Source organism: Papio anubis, chromosome 1 (genome assembly GCF_008728515.1).
Source record: "Papio anubis isolate 15944 chromosome 1, Panubis1.0, whole genome shotgun sequence".
Classification (NCBI taxonomy): domain Eukaryota; kingdom Metazoa; phylum Chordata; class Mammalia; order Primates; family Cercopithecidae; genus Papio; species Papio anubis.
Genome location: NC_044976.1, coordinates 115,683,222 through 115,696,945, shown reverse-complemented (window position 1 = coordinate 115,696,945; position 13,724 = coordinate 115,683,222). Strand labels below are relative to the sequence as shown.

Genomic DNA, 13,724 nt, shown 5'->3' with positions numbered 1-13,724 from the left:
GGGTATCATGACATGTTCCTTAAAAAACTGGAGATACAATGCTAGCTCTTTAGAAGCACGTTTATGAGGGGGTCTACATAGTATCTAGCAGAGTCCCTTTGTAACTAAACATTTAAGAAACTGCTTAGACAATGGTAAGTTATATACAGATATATTATTAATAAAATGCTGAATTTCAAAAGATCTCTGAACAAGAATGAGTGGCACTAACCATCTAAACATCGTATCAAAAATATTTTAAGTGCCCAATAATTACATTATAATCAACATTTAAAAAAAAAAAAAAAACAAAACACAAAAAACAAGAAAGAGTTCTAGTCCTTATTACCAACCTGGAAACTATACTACAACTATGACCCAAGAACAAAAAGATCAAAAACAGGATACCATAGATTATATACATTTGTTTATATCCAAATACAAATCCATAAACACTCCATATCACAAAACTCAGCTTATTACCTCTTTAATTTTTTCCCTTTTCTCTCTTATGTCATTATCTTCTGGGTCTCCACCACTTATTCCTACAAGGTTGGGAATAGGGACTGGTGGCAGTGGCTTGTTCTCTTTTATCTTCATTTCTTGGACTACCTTATTTTTCTCTGTCTGAATTTCTGCTCGAATTTCCTCTCTTGACTTTCTTAATTTTTCTTTTGCTTCTTCCAAGGCCTTCTCATGATCAGCTCGAATTTTATTTCTCAGACGTTCTTCTTCTTCCCTGTGAGAAGAGGAGGAAATAAAACATAAGAGTGAGCCTACTTAAGAATGTCAACCTTTAAATATAAAACATAAAGGTTTCTCCATTAAACCCAGGAACTTGTTTTCTACTTTTGCTATTAAAAGGAAAGAATTATCAGTGAGAGAGATTCAGATGTGGTATGAGAAAGAAGAGGAACCCTGAATGCCTAAGATCAAACTCTCTTTATAATCTCTTTATACAATTTCCATACTAAGAACAGAGATAACAGTAACTTATCCATAGACACTTGCAAAAAATAGACACCAGTGAAAACTAAATGGAGGAGAGAAAATAAAAATAGAATAAGTATCAGAGAAGAGACAAAAATATAAACATAAGGCCAAAGAAAAAGAGGAAAAGATAAGAGAACAGGAAGTTTTTCATTTATATAGTACAGCATATGCTTCTAAAACCTTTAAACTTTCAAAAGTGCATAGATATTATAATGTAACATTCCCAACAGATGTGGGCATGACTACTTAAAACTCTCTTGAACCTTTGTTAAAACCAGATTCCAATTTAGTAGGTCTATATGAAACCCATGAATCTACATAATGAAGAGCTCCTCAGATGATTCTAGTGTGCACACAGGTTTGAAAACCACTACTGCAATGGACACCTACACAGTTTCCTACCCAGCCCCACTTTTGTGAAAGAGAGTTCAATATTCCCTCTATATCTACCCCAATCCACAGGAATGAATACAAGAGTAGTACTTACTGTAAACCATTCTTTTCCAAATCAACCAACCAACGAAGACTACTCTAAGGGTAAACACCTAACCTAACAGTCAATAGGGTCATTTCTCCAGAAATTTAATTCAAACTTTGCAGATGGCTGAACTTATAACATTGCTGGTAAGAATGTAAAATGGTGTAAAATTTTCCACTTTGGAAAAGTTTGTGGTTTTTTTTAAAAAACTAAAGATGTAACTAACATAGAATCCTGCAAATGCACTTCTTGGCATTTATCTCAAAGAAATAAAGACTTGTGATCATTAAAAAAAAAAAAAAAAGAAAGAAAAGCTTTATACAAGCTGGTCACAAAAAGACAAATACTGTATGATTCTACTTGTAGAAGGTATTTAAAGAAGGCAAAACCCTAGAGACAAAAAGTAGAATGGTGGTAGCCAGGGACTAGAGATAGGACAATGAGAAGTTATTGTTTAATGGGTACAGTTTCAGGTTTGCAAGATGAAAAGAGTTCTGGAAATGGATGATGGTGATGGTTGTATAGTAATGCTACTGAACTGTATACGTTAAAATGGTTAAGATGGTAAATTTTATGTTAATTGTATTTTGCCATAATGAAAAAAATGGAGGACAAAGGACTATACACAAATGTTTATAGCGGCTTAATCCATAATAGGCAAAAACTGAAAACAATCCAGATATCCTCCAACAGTAAATGGTTAAACAAAACTGTGGTATGTCCACACTATGGACTACTACTCAGCAATAAAAAGGAGTGAATTGTTTATACACACTCCTTGAATGATCTCAAAGGCATTCTTATCTGAGTGAAATAAGCCAATTTCAAAAGGTTGTATACTATATAATTCCATTTATATGACACTCTCAAAAAAGAGGGATGGTGAATAGATTAGTGGTAGCCAGGAGTTATGAATGAGGGATGGGCTAACTATAAAGAAATAACACAAGGGAGTTTTTTTTTTTTAATGATAGAATTGTTACATATATAATTATGATGGTAGTTACATGAATAGCACGTGTTAAATCATAAACCTGTATGCCAAAAGAAAAATTCACAATCTAATATTATCTAGTATTAACAATAAAATGTTAAACACTAGAGGAAAAAATGGGTTATTAGCACTGAGAAGGTGCTGATAAAAGAAATGAGAGAGAAAAAGGAGAGGGAGGTGAAGCAGGCTAAACAGTCAGCAACAGAAAAGGTCAATCATCAGTGAGGAAGAATCCATGGGGCCTACAGACAGACTGGTGGATGTAGGAGGAATAGGGCAGGGAACTTAGGCTGGCCCCTGAATGAATCCATGAGAAAATGACATGAGGGCTGATCTGTTCAGGCGACTCAGGCAGACAGGGGCATCATTGTGCTGAATGAAGTCTTAAATAAGATATCCAAGGCAGAAACACCCAAGGGCCTTCCAATCCCAGCCCCACATTTTGCCAACAGAAAAACACTGTGCTACTCACTACCCCTAGAGAACAGATCATAATCCGTCTACGTTAATCAAGTCTTTCCCAGCTGCCCTTGCAGCTAAGGGTAGCCATAAAACCCTATTTCAACCAATGAGAAAAAAGGGAACTACCAGGAATTTTCCTTTATATATTAACAAATGGACAGAGCCAGTTGAGAAAAGGGCCTTTAGCTGCTAAGTCTACACCTACCCAACCTCCTATTCCTGTCTTCAAACGTATTTGTGAAGCCTAAAGCTAAGAGAGCCATCTTGCAATCAAGAGACAATAAGCCAAATGGCCAATAAGTCAAATGGCCAACATGGTTCAGGACAGAAGAGAAAGAGGGAAAGTGCCTGCTATCATGAGTTACCGCCACGGCCCTCAGTTGTCCCCAGATTTCAGATTCTACGGAGTAACTATCAGTGGGTACTCTGACATTCCCAGCTGAGAATTTCCCAACTCACCCACTCACTGTGCAGGCATGCACATAGATTCAGAAAAACAGAGGACCTGGAAAAGGGCCCCAAGGAAGAGCAACATCAAATGGGGAAGACTGGCTCTTTCAAGGGGAATTTTCTGTCCCGATGACAAATGGGGAGATTTCCCCAGGAAAACAAGCTTTCCATTTCTATCTCCGAGTACCATGTTATCCCCAAGTTATTGCTACATGGCATGTGGAAGCCCCCAACCATGTTTGCAATAGCTCTTATGTTATCACTCGGAAAGCATCTTCACCTACCAGTGAACTTCCATGAACAGGTATTATACACCACTTTCTAAAGCCCACCCTGTGTGGGGCAAGACATACATGCCACAAAACATCCCATATCCCCTCGCAGAGTTTCACCACGCACATGGGCATTTTAAAAGCCCTGAGAAGTTCTGCAATAGAGTTGCCTAACACAACACTTCTTGAACTTACTTAGTCATAGTCCTTCTTCTCTGCATACTCTTTTTAGCATGCAATGGAACCACAATAAGGAGGCTACCGTCATGCCTCACCTAAACTATTTTAATACGCTTCCAAAAGTCTTCACACATTCACTCTCCAACCACAGCCCCACCCACCCACAAGCTATTCACTATCCATACTATAGACCCAATGTGCTTTCTGAAATTATTCAGACTATGACTCTCTCTCATTTAAAACACTTCATGGCTTCCCTTATCCTAAGGAATTCTATTATATTATGGCCTATTAAGGAATTCTGTAAAATGTACCTTCTATCTATCTCTTAAGCTTCATCTCATACACACTCCTCTACCTCTCTGTTCTACAGCCACACACCTTCTTTCGTTCTTTTTTTGGAAATGGAGTCTCCCTCTGTCACCCAGGTTGGAGTGCAGTGGCACAATCTCAGCTCACTGCAACCCCCGCCTCCCAGGTTCAACAGATTCTCCTGCTTCAGCCTCCCAAGAAGCTGGGGCTACAGGCACATGCCGCCACGCCCGGCTATTTTTTTGTATTTTAGTAGAGACGGGGTTTCACTATGTTGCTCAGGCTGGTCGCGAACTCCTGACCTCAGGTAATCCGCCCGCCTCAGGCTCCCAAAGTGCTGGGATTACAGGCATGAGCCACCACACCCAGCCACCTCTTTTCAGTTCTTTTACCCACCATTTTCTTTCCCATCAATAGTCCCGTATGCATGAGGTTTCCTCACTTAAAACACTCTTACAATTCCTTCTTTACCTTCAAGTCACTGATCAATCATAACTTCTTCAGGTATCTCCTATATTAGACAAATCTCCCTAATATACATTCTGATGGCACCATGTATCTTTCCTTCATAGTACTTAACCACATGTGATTCTTTGAGTAATGCCTGTCTCTCCTGATGACTATTAACTCCATTAAGTTCAGAGACTCTATCTGATTTTTGTTCCAATGTATCCCTCAATGCCTATCTAGCACAATACCTGGCATATAATAGGTGTTTAAAAATATTAAAATGCAAATACAGATTCTAAGACCCCATCTGAAATGAATACGATATAGAAAGTCTACAGACCATCATGAGGCTACAAACAGTCAAAAGAGTTGTAAGGCCGGGTGTGGTGGCTCACACCTGTAATCCCAGCAATTTGGGAGGCCAAGGCGGGTGGATCACCTGAGGTCAGGAGTTCGAGACCAGCCTGGCCAACATGGTGAAACCCCGTCTCTATTAAAAATACAAAAATTAGCTGGGCATGCTGGTAGGCGCCTGTAATCCCAGCTACTCAGGAGGCTGGACCAGGAGAATTGCTTGAACCTGGGAGGCAGAGGTGTCACTAAGCTGAGATCGCGCCATGGCACTCCAGCCTGAGCCAACAAAAGCGAAACTCCGTCTCAAAAAAAAAAAAAAAAGTTGTGAACAGCAGCTCTGACTACAGGGTAGGCAATAAAAATGAATATTAAATATCAAAATCCATATTAAAATTAATGACATGGGCTATGATGAGACCCCTTAAAAACACTGCCATGTAACAGTTTTCCATTTTCACTTACTATTGCTGTTAACTTCGTGTTAGCATCAGTTGTTCCTCCACAGGTGAAAAGTACATTTGATAGTAACATGTATATGTAAATAATTTACAAATGACATAATTTTTATAATTATTTTTAAAAATAAAAAATTGAGCCCTGTAAATGTTTGCTCTAAAGGAAAGCTCCAGTCATCTTATCCCACTTGTTATTGTTAAGGCAGTCAAACTTTGCTCATCAGAACCTACACTGTTGCAATATTGTGAAGAGCCTTATTCAAACACATTTTGAAAATCTAAATAATCTATAGATTTATTTTTATTTGTCCCTCAAAAAGCACCATTTGCTTAAGAGTTTAGTGAGTAAACTATTTCAGAAGAACCAATATCAACTAGAGGGCAAGAAAAGACTAACCAGACTGGTCCTAAGAGAAACTCCAGAGTTCCAGGAAATTCAATCAGACCTCCTATTAACCGGGTTCCAAGAGGAATCATTTTGCAGTTAGAAAAAAAAGTATACTTAACCCAAAAGTTAGGAGACAAAGATTTTACTTCCAGCTCTGCCCATGTCTCACCCAACAACCTGGAACAATCACTTTAAAAAAAAAAAAAAAAAAAAAAAAAAAACACCTCTATGATTAGTACCTTCATCAACACAGAGGAAAACATACACTATTTTGACTATACCACTTTAAAAGCACTATAACCCCTTTTTGCTAAGTACTTCCTTCTACTTACCTTGGAATCAAGTAAAAAGTAATGTTACATACACATGTAAGTCATTAATAATTTCAATCCTTCTCACCTCTCTGTTCCAAATTACATGTGAATGCAGCAATCTTTACAACTGCCAAAGCAAATAATGTACTTTATTTCCTTTTTTCCTTGAGTTTTCACGATAATTATTTAGTAGCACTATGAACTTTCTTGCTAGTTTTCTTCTCTATATGACTCAAAATTTTATTTTCAATTTTGATCTCCATGCAAATGGTTCCTCAAATTTCGCTTTAGCAGCCAAATTTCTAGATTTTTAAATTACTCCAGCTGGGGGTTTTATTTTCACTTGGATGATCTTTCTCTTATATACATATTTTTAAGATTTTTTTTAACTTTGGTATTTTCAACAGATCATTATGTTAGACTTTCATTTGTAAAGATCATTCCTTTTCATCAGTGTCTTGTATCCTCCTGTGTAGCAAAGAATTTGGCTTTGCCCAAACAGAAGTCTCACCATTGACTTCAGCTTCCGAGAGGTAATGTGTCACAGCTGATAGAAGTGTGCTTGTTTATGATGGGTGCTGGCCATACCAGATCTTTAGGTAGGGTTGGCCACAACTAACAGTTTTAAAGCAGAAGCTGGCCATGTCATAAATACCAACAATATGGCTTAGGACAAGGCTCTGGGTTACACAGTATCAGTCCACTGGGAGACTGAGTTCAACCATACAGGCAATTGAGTAATCAATCAATGACGCCTACATAATGAAGCCCCATAAAAACTCTATACACTGAAGCTTGAATGAGATTACCAGGTTGGCAGTCATGCATACTGTCACACACTGGTGCTGGAAGAACATGTCCTGACTCCATGGGAAGAGGACACTGGCAGATCAACACGTGGAACTTTCCTGGACTTCACCCTAAGTGTTTCTTCCCTTGGCTGATTTTAATCTGGATTCCTGTAATCTGTAATCCCTTTGTGAGTCCTAGTAAATTATCAAGCCAGAGGGTGGTCTGGGGAGCCCTCTGAATTTGTAAGTGGTGCCAGAAGTGACAGGGGTCATGTGAAGAACTGTGCCCTCGGACTTTGCAGTTTGGCTGAGTACCTTCCAAGGTTTCCAATAAAATCTAGTTTTATATCTACAAGTTCTCAGGAGATTTGAAATTATTCTTTTCAATTGTGTCTCAATGTGTAATATTTAATTAACTTTTGGATATCCCATAAGTAATACAAGGTATTTTTTGTTTTTGTTATCTTATTTTGTTTTGTTTTTTGTATCTTGTATTTTTGCCTTGAAGAGCAAGGGCAAATGACAACAAAACTAGTAATTGTGGCTTAGATGTACAAGGCAATGGTTTCATCAATTACATATATTACCTTATTTAATTCTCATATCAATGTATGAGGCACTCTCTATCAAACACCACCATTCTCCACCTTATTATGAAAATATTAAGGCATAAAGAGAAAAATAATTTGTTCAGGGTCAAGGAGCTAGTAAGTAAAGAGTCTAGATATAAACAAATGCATTTTGGCTTCTGAAACACTATGCAAACACTGAGAGAGAGAAATTTTATTTAAGAGTTTTCTCACACTTACTGTGCAGATACTGAAAACTGTCTCCCCAAATCTCTTCTTTCTTCTTCCTTAATCCTAGAGCCCTCAAGTTTTGGCTAGGCCCATGATCCTGCTAAATAAAAACTATTTCTCAGCCTCTCTTATTGAAACTGTCCTGCAGAATTCATATGTGTGAACAGAAATTAACTTCTATCTTGCTTAAGCCGCCTAGGCTCTTGAATCATGTTTGGAAGCATTCTGGATGATTCTAATTTACATAGGGATACATAAAATTACACCGGAGTTTTGGTTGGCAGAAATTTTCCTTTATATTCACTCTTTCCCTCTCTACTGGAGCTTTAACCTTCACTTACAAATATGAAGTCTCACCTATCCTTTAAAAACAAATAAAAACTCCCCTCAAAACTGCCCCCACTTCAACCTTCATTGGTGTTCCCCTTCCTTCACTTCACTTTTTCAAACAGTACTACACTTGCTGTTTCCACTTCGTACACTTTACACGACTCTTCTATCCACCACCGTTAAAAATGGGTCCTTCCTCTGAAGCTCCCTCTTCCTCAAACCTGCTTTACCAACAGGCCTCTAATCATTGGCTTTATCATCTTCAATGTACCCTCAAAAGTACAGGGTTCCATCCTTTTAGTCACTTCTGCTCTTACACTCATTCAGTAGAAACAGAGGAAGAAACTGAACGGAGAAAAAAAGAACTTCTTCAACCTAATAAAAGGTATTTCCAAAAACTACAGCAAATCACATTCTTGATAATCAAACTACAGAAGTAATTCTATCTCAAAGTGAGAGAAACAAGTAAGGATGCTCACTATCACGGTTTCTATGTCATTGTACTAGAAGTCCTAGCCAGCAACACAAAAAAAGAAAATGAAGGCCCATACAAAATTAGCTGGGCATGGTGGCAGGTGCCTGTAGTTCCAGCTACTCAAGAAGCTGAGGCAGGAGAATGGCGTGAACCCGGGAGCCAGAGCGTGCAGTGAGCCGAGATCGCGCCACTGCACTCCAGCCTGGGCAACAGGGCAAGACTCTGTCTCAAAAAAAAAAAAAAAAAAAAAAACCACTGTCTTTTGTCACAGGCAATATGAGCTCTACATAGAAAACTCAAAAGAATCAACAAATAAATAAGAGTGCAGCAAGGGAAGGAAACTGTGAGAAGATAACAGGTACTCAGTTAACATAATTTCCTACCCTTCCTATCTATTGGGTCCCATCTCTAGACTCCACACATTCAAACTTCCATTGATACATTATTTCTTCTATGATAACACCACTGTTTACATCAGCTTTCATTCACATCCATTACTACTTTGTTAAGATTTCTAGACCATCTTCTTCTGATTTAGGACTAAGAATATGACAGCCCTTTAAAGACTTTGGCAGATAACTATTGTTAACAATCATAAGTGAATTTTACATTGACTCTTATCGCCAAATTCCAAGAATAACTCCCCATTGCTCCATTTAATGACTAAAAAAATATATATATATGCTGAATGAATCAACAATGTAATGCTACCTTTTAAAAGATAAGTAACAATGGCCAATACTAAAAGCTTTTTTATGACAAAGTTAGATATTAAATAGCTTTCTCCAACATCCTATATTTTAATAATATTCTAAAGAAATTTCAGATAATCCAGGAAGACACACACACACAAAAAAAAATAGTTGAGGCAGTTATGTAAATAGTTACTTGTGCACAATATAGGCCAAGAATGATTTTGGGAAATGACAATAGGATAGTCAGCAACTGGTACAGAAAATAATGAAACAACAGCATTCTACACTGCTTTAGTGGCAAGTGCCTGAAGGAATTTAAGGCCTTCCGAAAAGAAATGCCATGCTTTCGAGGTAATAAAAAGAAGATCTCCTTAAACTTGAAAATAAGCAAGAGGTTAATTAAAATGGTGTTATTATAAGAGAGATGTTTACAAATCTGGTCTAAGATGATTTTCAACAGCAAATAAACGTATTCTACTTGCACAGAATAATACTGTCATACAAATGATCAAAAGTTTCTGAAGGTTATCATCTTAAGAATCATATACTTTCCAGTGTCCTGACTAGTTAAAAGCCAAACAGGACAAACTGTATCACATTTGGGATCACCACTCCTTAACAGTAATCCCATTCCTAAAACAACATGTTAATGAAGAAGCCCAACTGTTTCTCAATATGAGTAATTGGTTGGCCACATGAAAGAGGCTAAAAAAGATTTAAGGCTAAGCACTGAGAAATCCACAGAACCTCAAGCTTTTATACCAAATCCAATTACTTTGGTCATGTGGCCCCCACAAAACACTAAGTGCTTTAGCACTCCCATTTTAATAATGCAACCATGGACCATCAACACAAACTTACTGTCTCTATCTTTAGTTAGGTATAGGTCACCTATTTGGCTATTAAAAGATTTTGTTTCTGTAGAAAGCAGTTATAGATTACTCTAACTAGGGTTTTCAAAGGATTGCAGTTTGCGTTTATGGTAATTTCCGATTAAATCAAAGGTTATCTGTCATTCAAGTAATTTCAACTTAACTCAATAATAAAATTTACCAAATGTGAAAGGCAAGGGATACAAAGAAAAATAAGACACATGATTTGCCCACAAGAGTTCACAATCTAATGAATACGTAAACAAAGTAGTACAAAATGTGTGAAAGAGAAAGTAAATACCACGGACAGCTATAGAAAAGGTAAGATATACATAGAAAAGAATAGTCACTTGTTAACCATACAAGTATATGACTTGAAAGCAGATTTACATAGGTAAATAGAGAAAGAAATACATGATCTTCAAATAAAAACTACAAGAGTAAGAGTTTGCCATGCAGATCAAGTAATAAGGGCATTCTAGATGAAGAAAGCAGAGTATACAAAGACACAGAAGTAGTAACACAATATACTAGTTAGCAATTAACTTGGTATGGCCACTAATGTATAGTGTGCAGTGTAGGGGAGAGTGCAGTAAAGTAGGATAGACAGCATAGCAAGGAAGCTAGAGAAGACAAAAGCTCAATCATTAATTGAGCCAACAATGCAGCCTGGGGAAAAATGCAAGGCACTAAAGAACTTCAAGTTGAAAATGGCATGACTGTACTTAAATCTTGGAAAGAATGCCTCCTCAGGATTGACTTGGGGCAAGGTGGGAGTAGAAAGGGAGAGGATATAAGGCTGGAAGTAGGAAAAGGAGTCACGAGGTCACAGCAGTCCTCCCAGGCAAAAAATGACAAGAGCCTAATAAAATGCATTTAAAGCAGATACGGAGAAGAAGGACCAACATAAGAGAGCTTAGAAAGCTAGAAATTTAGGCAAGTGATTCAACATGAGAAGGAAAAGGAATTAACAATAATAGATTTTTCACAATACTGACTGGATAGAAAGGGGTGACATTAACTGAACCAAAAATAAAGAAAAGAAAGGGTGATTTGGAATAAATGGAAGGAGTGAGAAAGAGATGAATTTGTATGATTTTAGACTTGTTAAGTTTAAAAAGTCAACAAGGCTCATAGGTTCAGATGTCAAAGCCTGAAAACACAGATTTGGAAATCATCGGCCTATATATAGGAGGCATAGCTCCCACCTAACTGTACACTTAACATGGGTAAATTTTACAGTGTGTAAAGTAACTCAACAAAGTTTAAGGGAGAACAACTATATTAAATCAGACAGTAGCTTTTAGAGCAGGTATTAAAAGGGTCACTTTATATTAATGAGGTCAATATCTCAAGAGACTATAACAATGATAAACATTACATACCTAATAACAAAATTTCAAAATACCTGAAGCAAAAACTGATAGAAATGAAAGAAGTAAACAAATTCACAATGTTGTAGGTAATTTCAACATCCTTCACTCAATAACTGATCAAAATAGAAGGAAAATCAATAAGGACATAAAAGACTTGAACAACACTATCAACCAACTTGACCTAATTGACATTTACAGAACACTCTACTCAACAGTAACAAAATATACATTCTGTTTAAATGCAAATGGAACATGTACCAATACAGACCAATTTCTAGGCCATAAAACAAGTTTCAATGAAATTAAAAGTATTCAAACCATAGAAAGTATGCTTTTTGCTACAATGGGATTAGAGTAGAAATCAGGTAACATAAAGGTATCTGGATAGTCTCCAAATATTTAAAAACTCAGTAAAACACTTCTCAATAATCACAGGTCCAAGAAGAAATCAAAAGTAAAACTAGATGACTAGTGATAACTGCAGATAACTGTGAATATACTAAATATACTAAACTCTGAATATACCATTGAATTGTATACTTTAAATGGGTGGATGGTGTGGTATGTGAATAATATCTCAATAAAGCCATTTTTTAAAAAGTGAAATTTGAAAGTGCCTTGAATTGAAAGAAAATGGAAACATCAAACTGTAGATAAAGCTAAAGTACTTCTTAGACTGAAATTCATAGCACTAATAGCCAATATGAAGAAAAAAAGAAAAGTTAAAGAGAGAATTATAGCATTAATCAATCTACATAAGGTGGAAAAAAGATCTTATATCAAGAACCTCAGGTTCTAACTTAAGAAAATGGAAAAAAGAGAAAATTAAACCCAAAGTTAGAAGAAGAAAGAAAATAATAAAGATAAAACCAAAACAAGAAATAAAATTCAAAACAGAAGAAAAGAGAAAAACCAATACATCCAAAAGCTAGTTCTTTGAGATCAATAAAATTGATAAATTTCTAATAGTGATAAGAGAAGGGAAAAAAGAGAAACCACAAATTACCAATATCAGCAATGAGAGAACTGATATAATTACAATCCTACAAATACTCAAATGACAGTAAGAAACTATTATTAGCAACTTTATATCAAAAATTCAATAATTTACATTCCTTGTTAAAAAAAAAAAAAACTACTCAAGAGAACTCAAGAACAAGATTGCCTTAACAGCCTGTATCTATTAAAGAAACTGAATGTATAGTTAAAACCTCTCCACAAAGAAAACTCCAGTTCAGATTATTTCACTGATGAATTCTACCAAGCATTAAGGTAGAAATCAATACCAGTTCTATGGAAACTCTTTCAGGACACTGGAAAAGGAAAATCAAACTCATTTCATGGGGCCAACATTACTCTGATACCAGAATCAGACAAATACAATAAATAAATAAACAAACAAACCAATATCCCTCATAAACACAGAAAACTACTTTTAGGATTACAGAATAATTACCAAAGGGTGTCTAACATTCAAACCTCAACCAATGTAACAACTTGCTACATTAAAAGACTGAAAAAGAATGACCGCATGATCATCAAGAGATGCAGAAATACTATTGACCAAATTCAATATCCATTCCTGATGAAAATTCTCAGCGAACTAGGAATGCAAGGGTATTTCCTAATCTGATACAGGGCACCTATTAAAAACCTATAGCAGACATCATACTTAAGGGTGAAAGACTGAATGCTTCCCCATTAAGATCAAGAACAATGGAAGGATGCCCACTCTCACCACTTCTACTCAAAAATCTATTACAGGTTCTAGCAGAGCAATTAGACAAAAAAAAGAAAAAAGGCACAAACTTTTTAAGACCTTTACTTTGTTGTAGTTTTAAAATATATAATGAAAAAATACTAAAAATCACTATCCCAGTATACAGTCTCTAAACAAAATAAGGCCTGGCCTTCCTGTAATGCAGGGATCCCCAACTCCCAGGCCACAGAGATCAGTACCAGTCCAGGGCCTGTTAGGAACTGGGCTGGCAAGCAGGAGGTGAGCTGTGCAAGCAAGCATTACCACCTGCGCTCCCCTTACTGTCAGATCAGCGATGGCATTAGAATCCCATAGGAGCACAAACCCTATTGTGAACTGCTCATGTGAGGGATCTAGGTTGCACACTCCTTGTGGTGATCTGAGGTGACACAGTTTCACCCTGAAGCCATCACCCCCGACTCCACCCACTGTCCATGGAAAAATTATCTTCTATGAAACCGGTCCCTGGTCACAAAAGATTGGGGACTGCTGCTGTAACAAATCAGAAATTGAAAAAGGTATAAAACCCAAAGAAGAAGGAAGAA

The 13,724-nt window shown here is 36.7% G+C and overlaps 1 protein-coding gene across 3 annotated transcripts in view; it reads right to left on the bottom strand.

The window, feature by feature from the left end:
• The window catches only part of MAN1A2 (mannosidase alpha class 1A member 2), a 168,260-nt gene that overhangs the window by 132,374 nt on the left and 22,162 nt on the right, over positions 1–13,724 (bottom strand). For all 3 annotated transcript variants that reach the window (XM_017946193.3, XM_017946194.3, XM_021922698.2), the window contains one exon: positions 463–718. In XM_017946193.3, the coding sequence (XP_017801682.1) occupies positions 463–718 (256 nt within the window). The remainder of the gene's footprint in view (positions 1–462; positions 719–13,724) is intronic.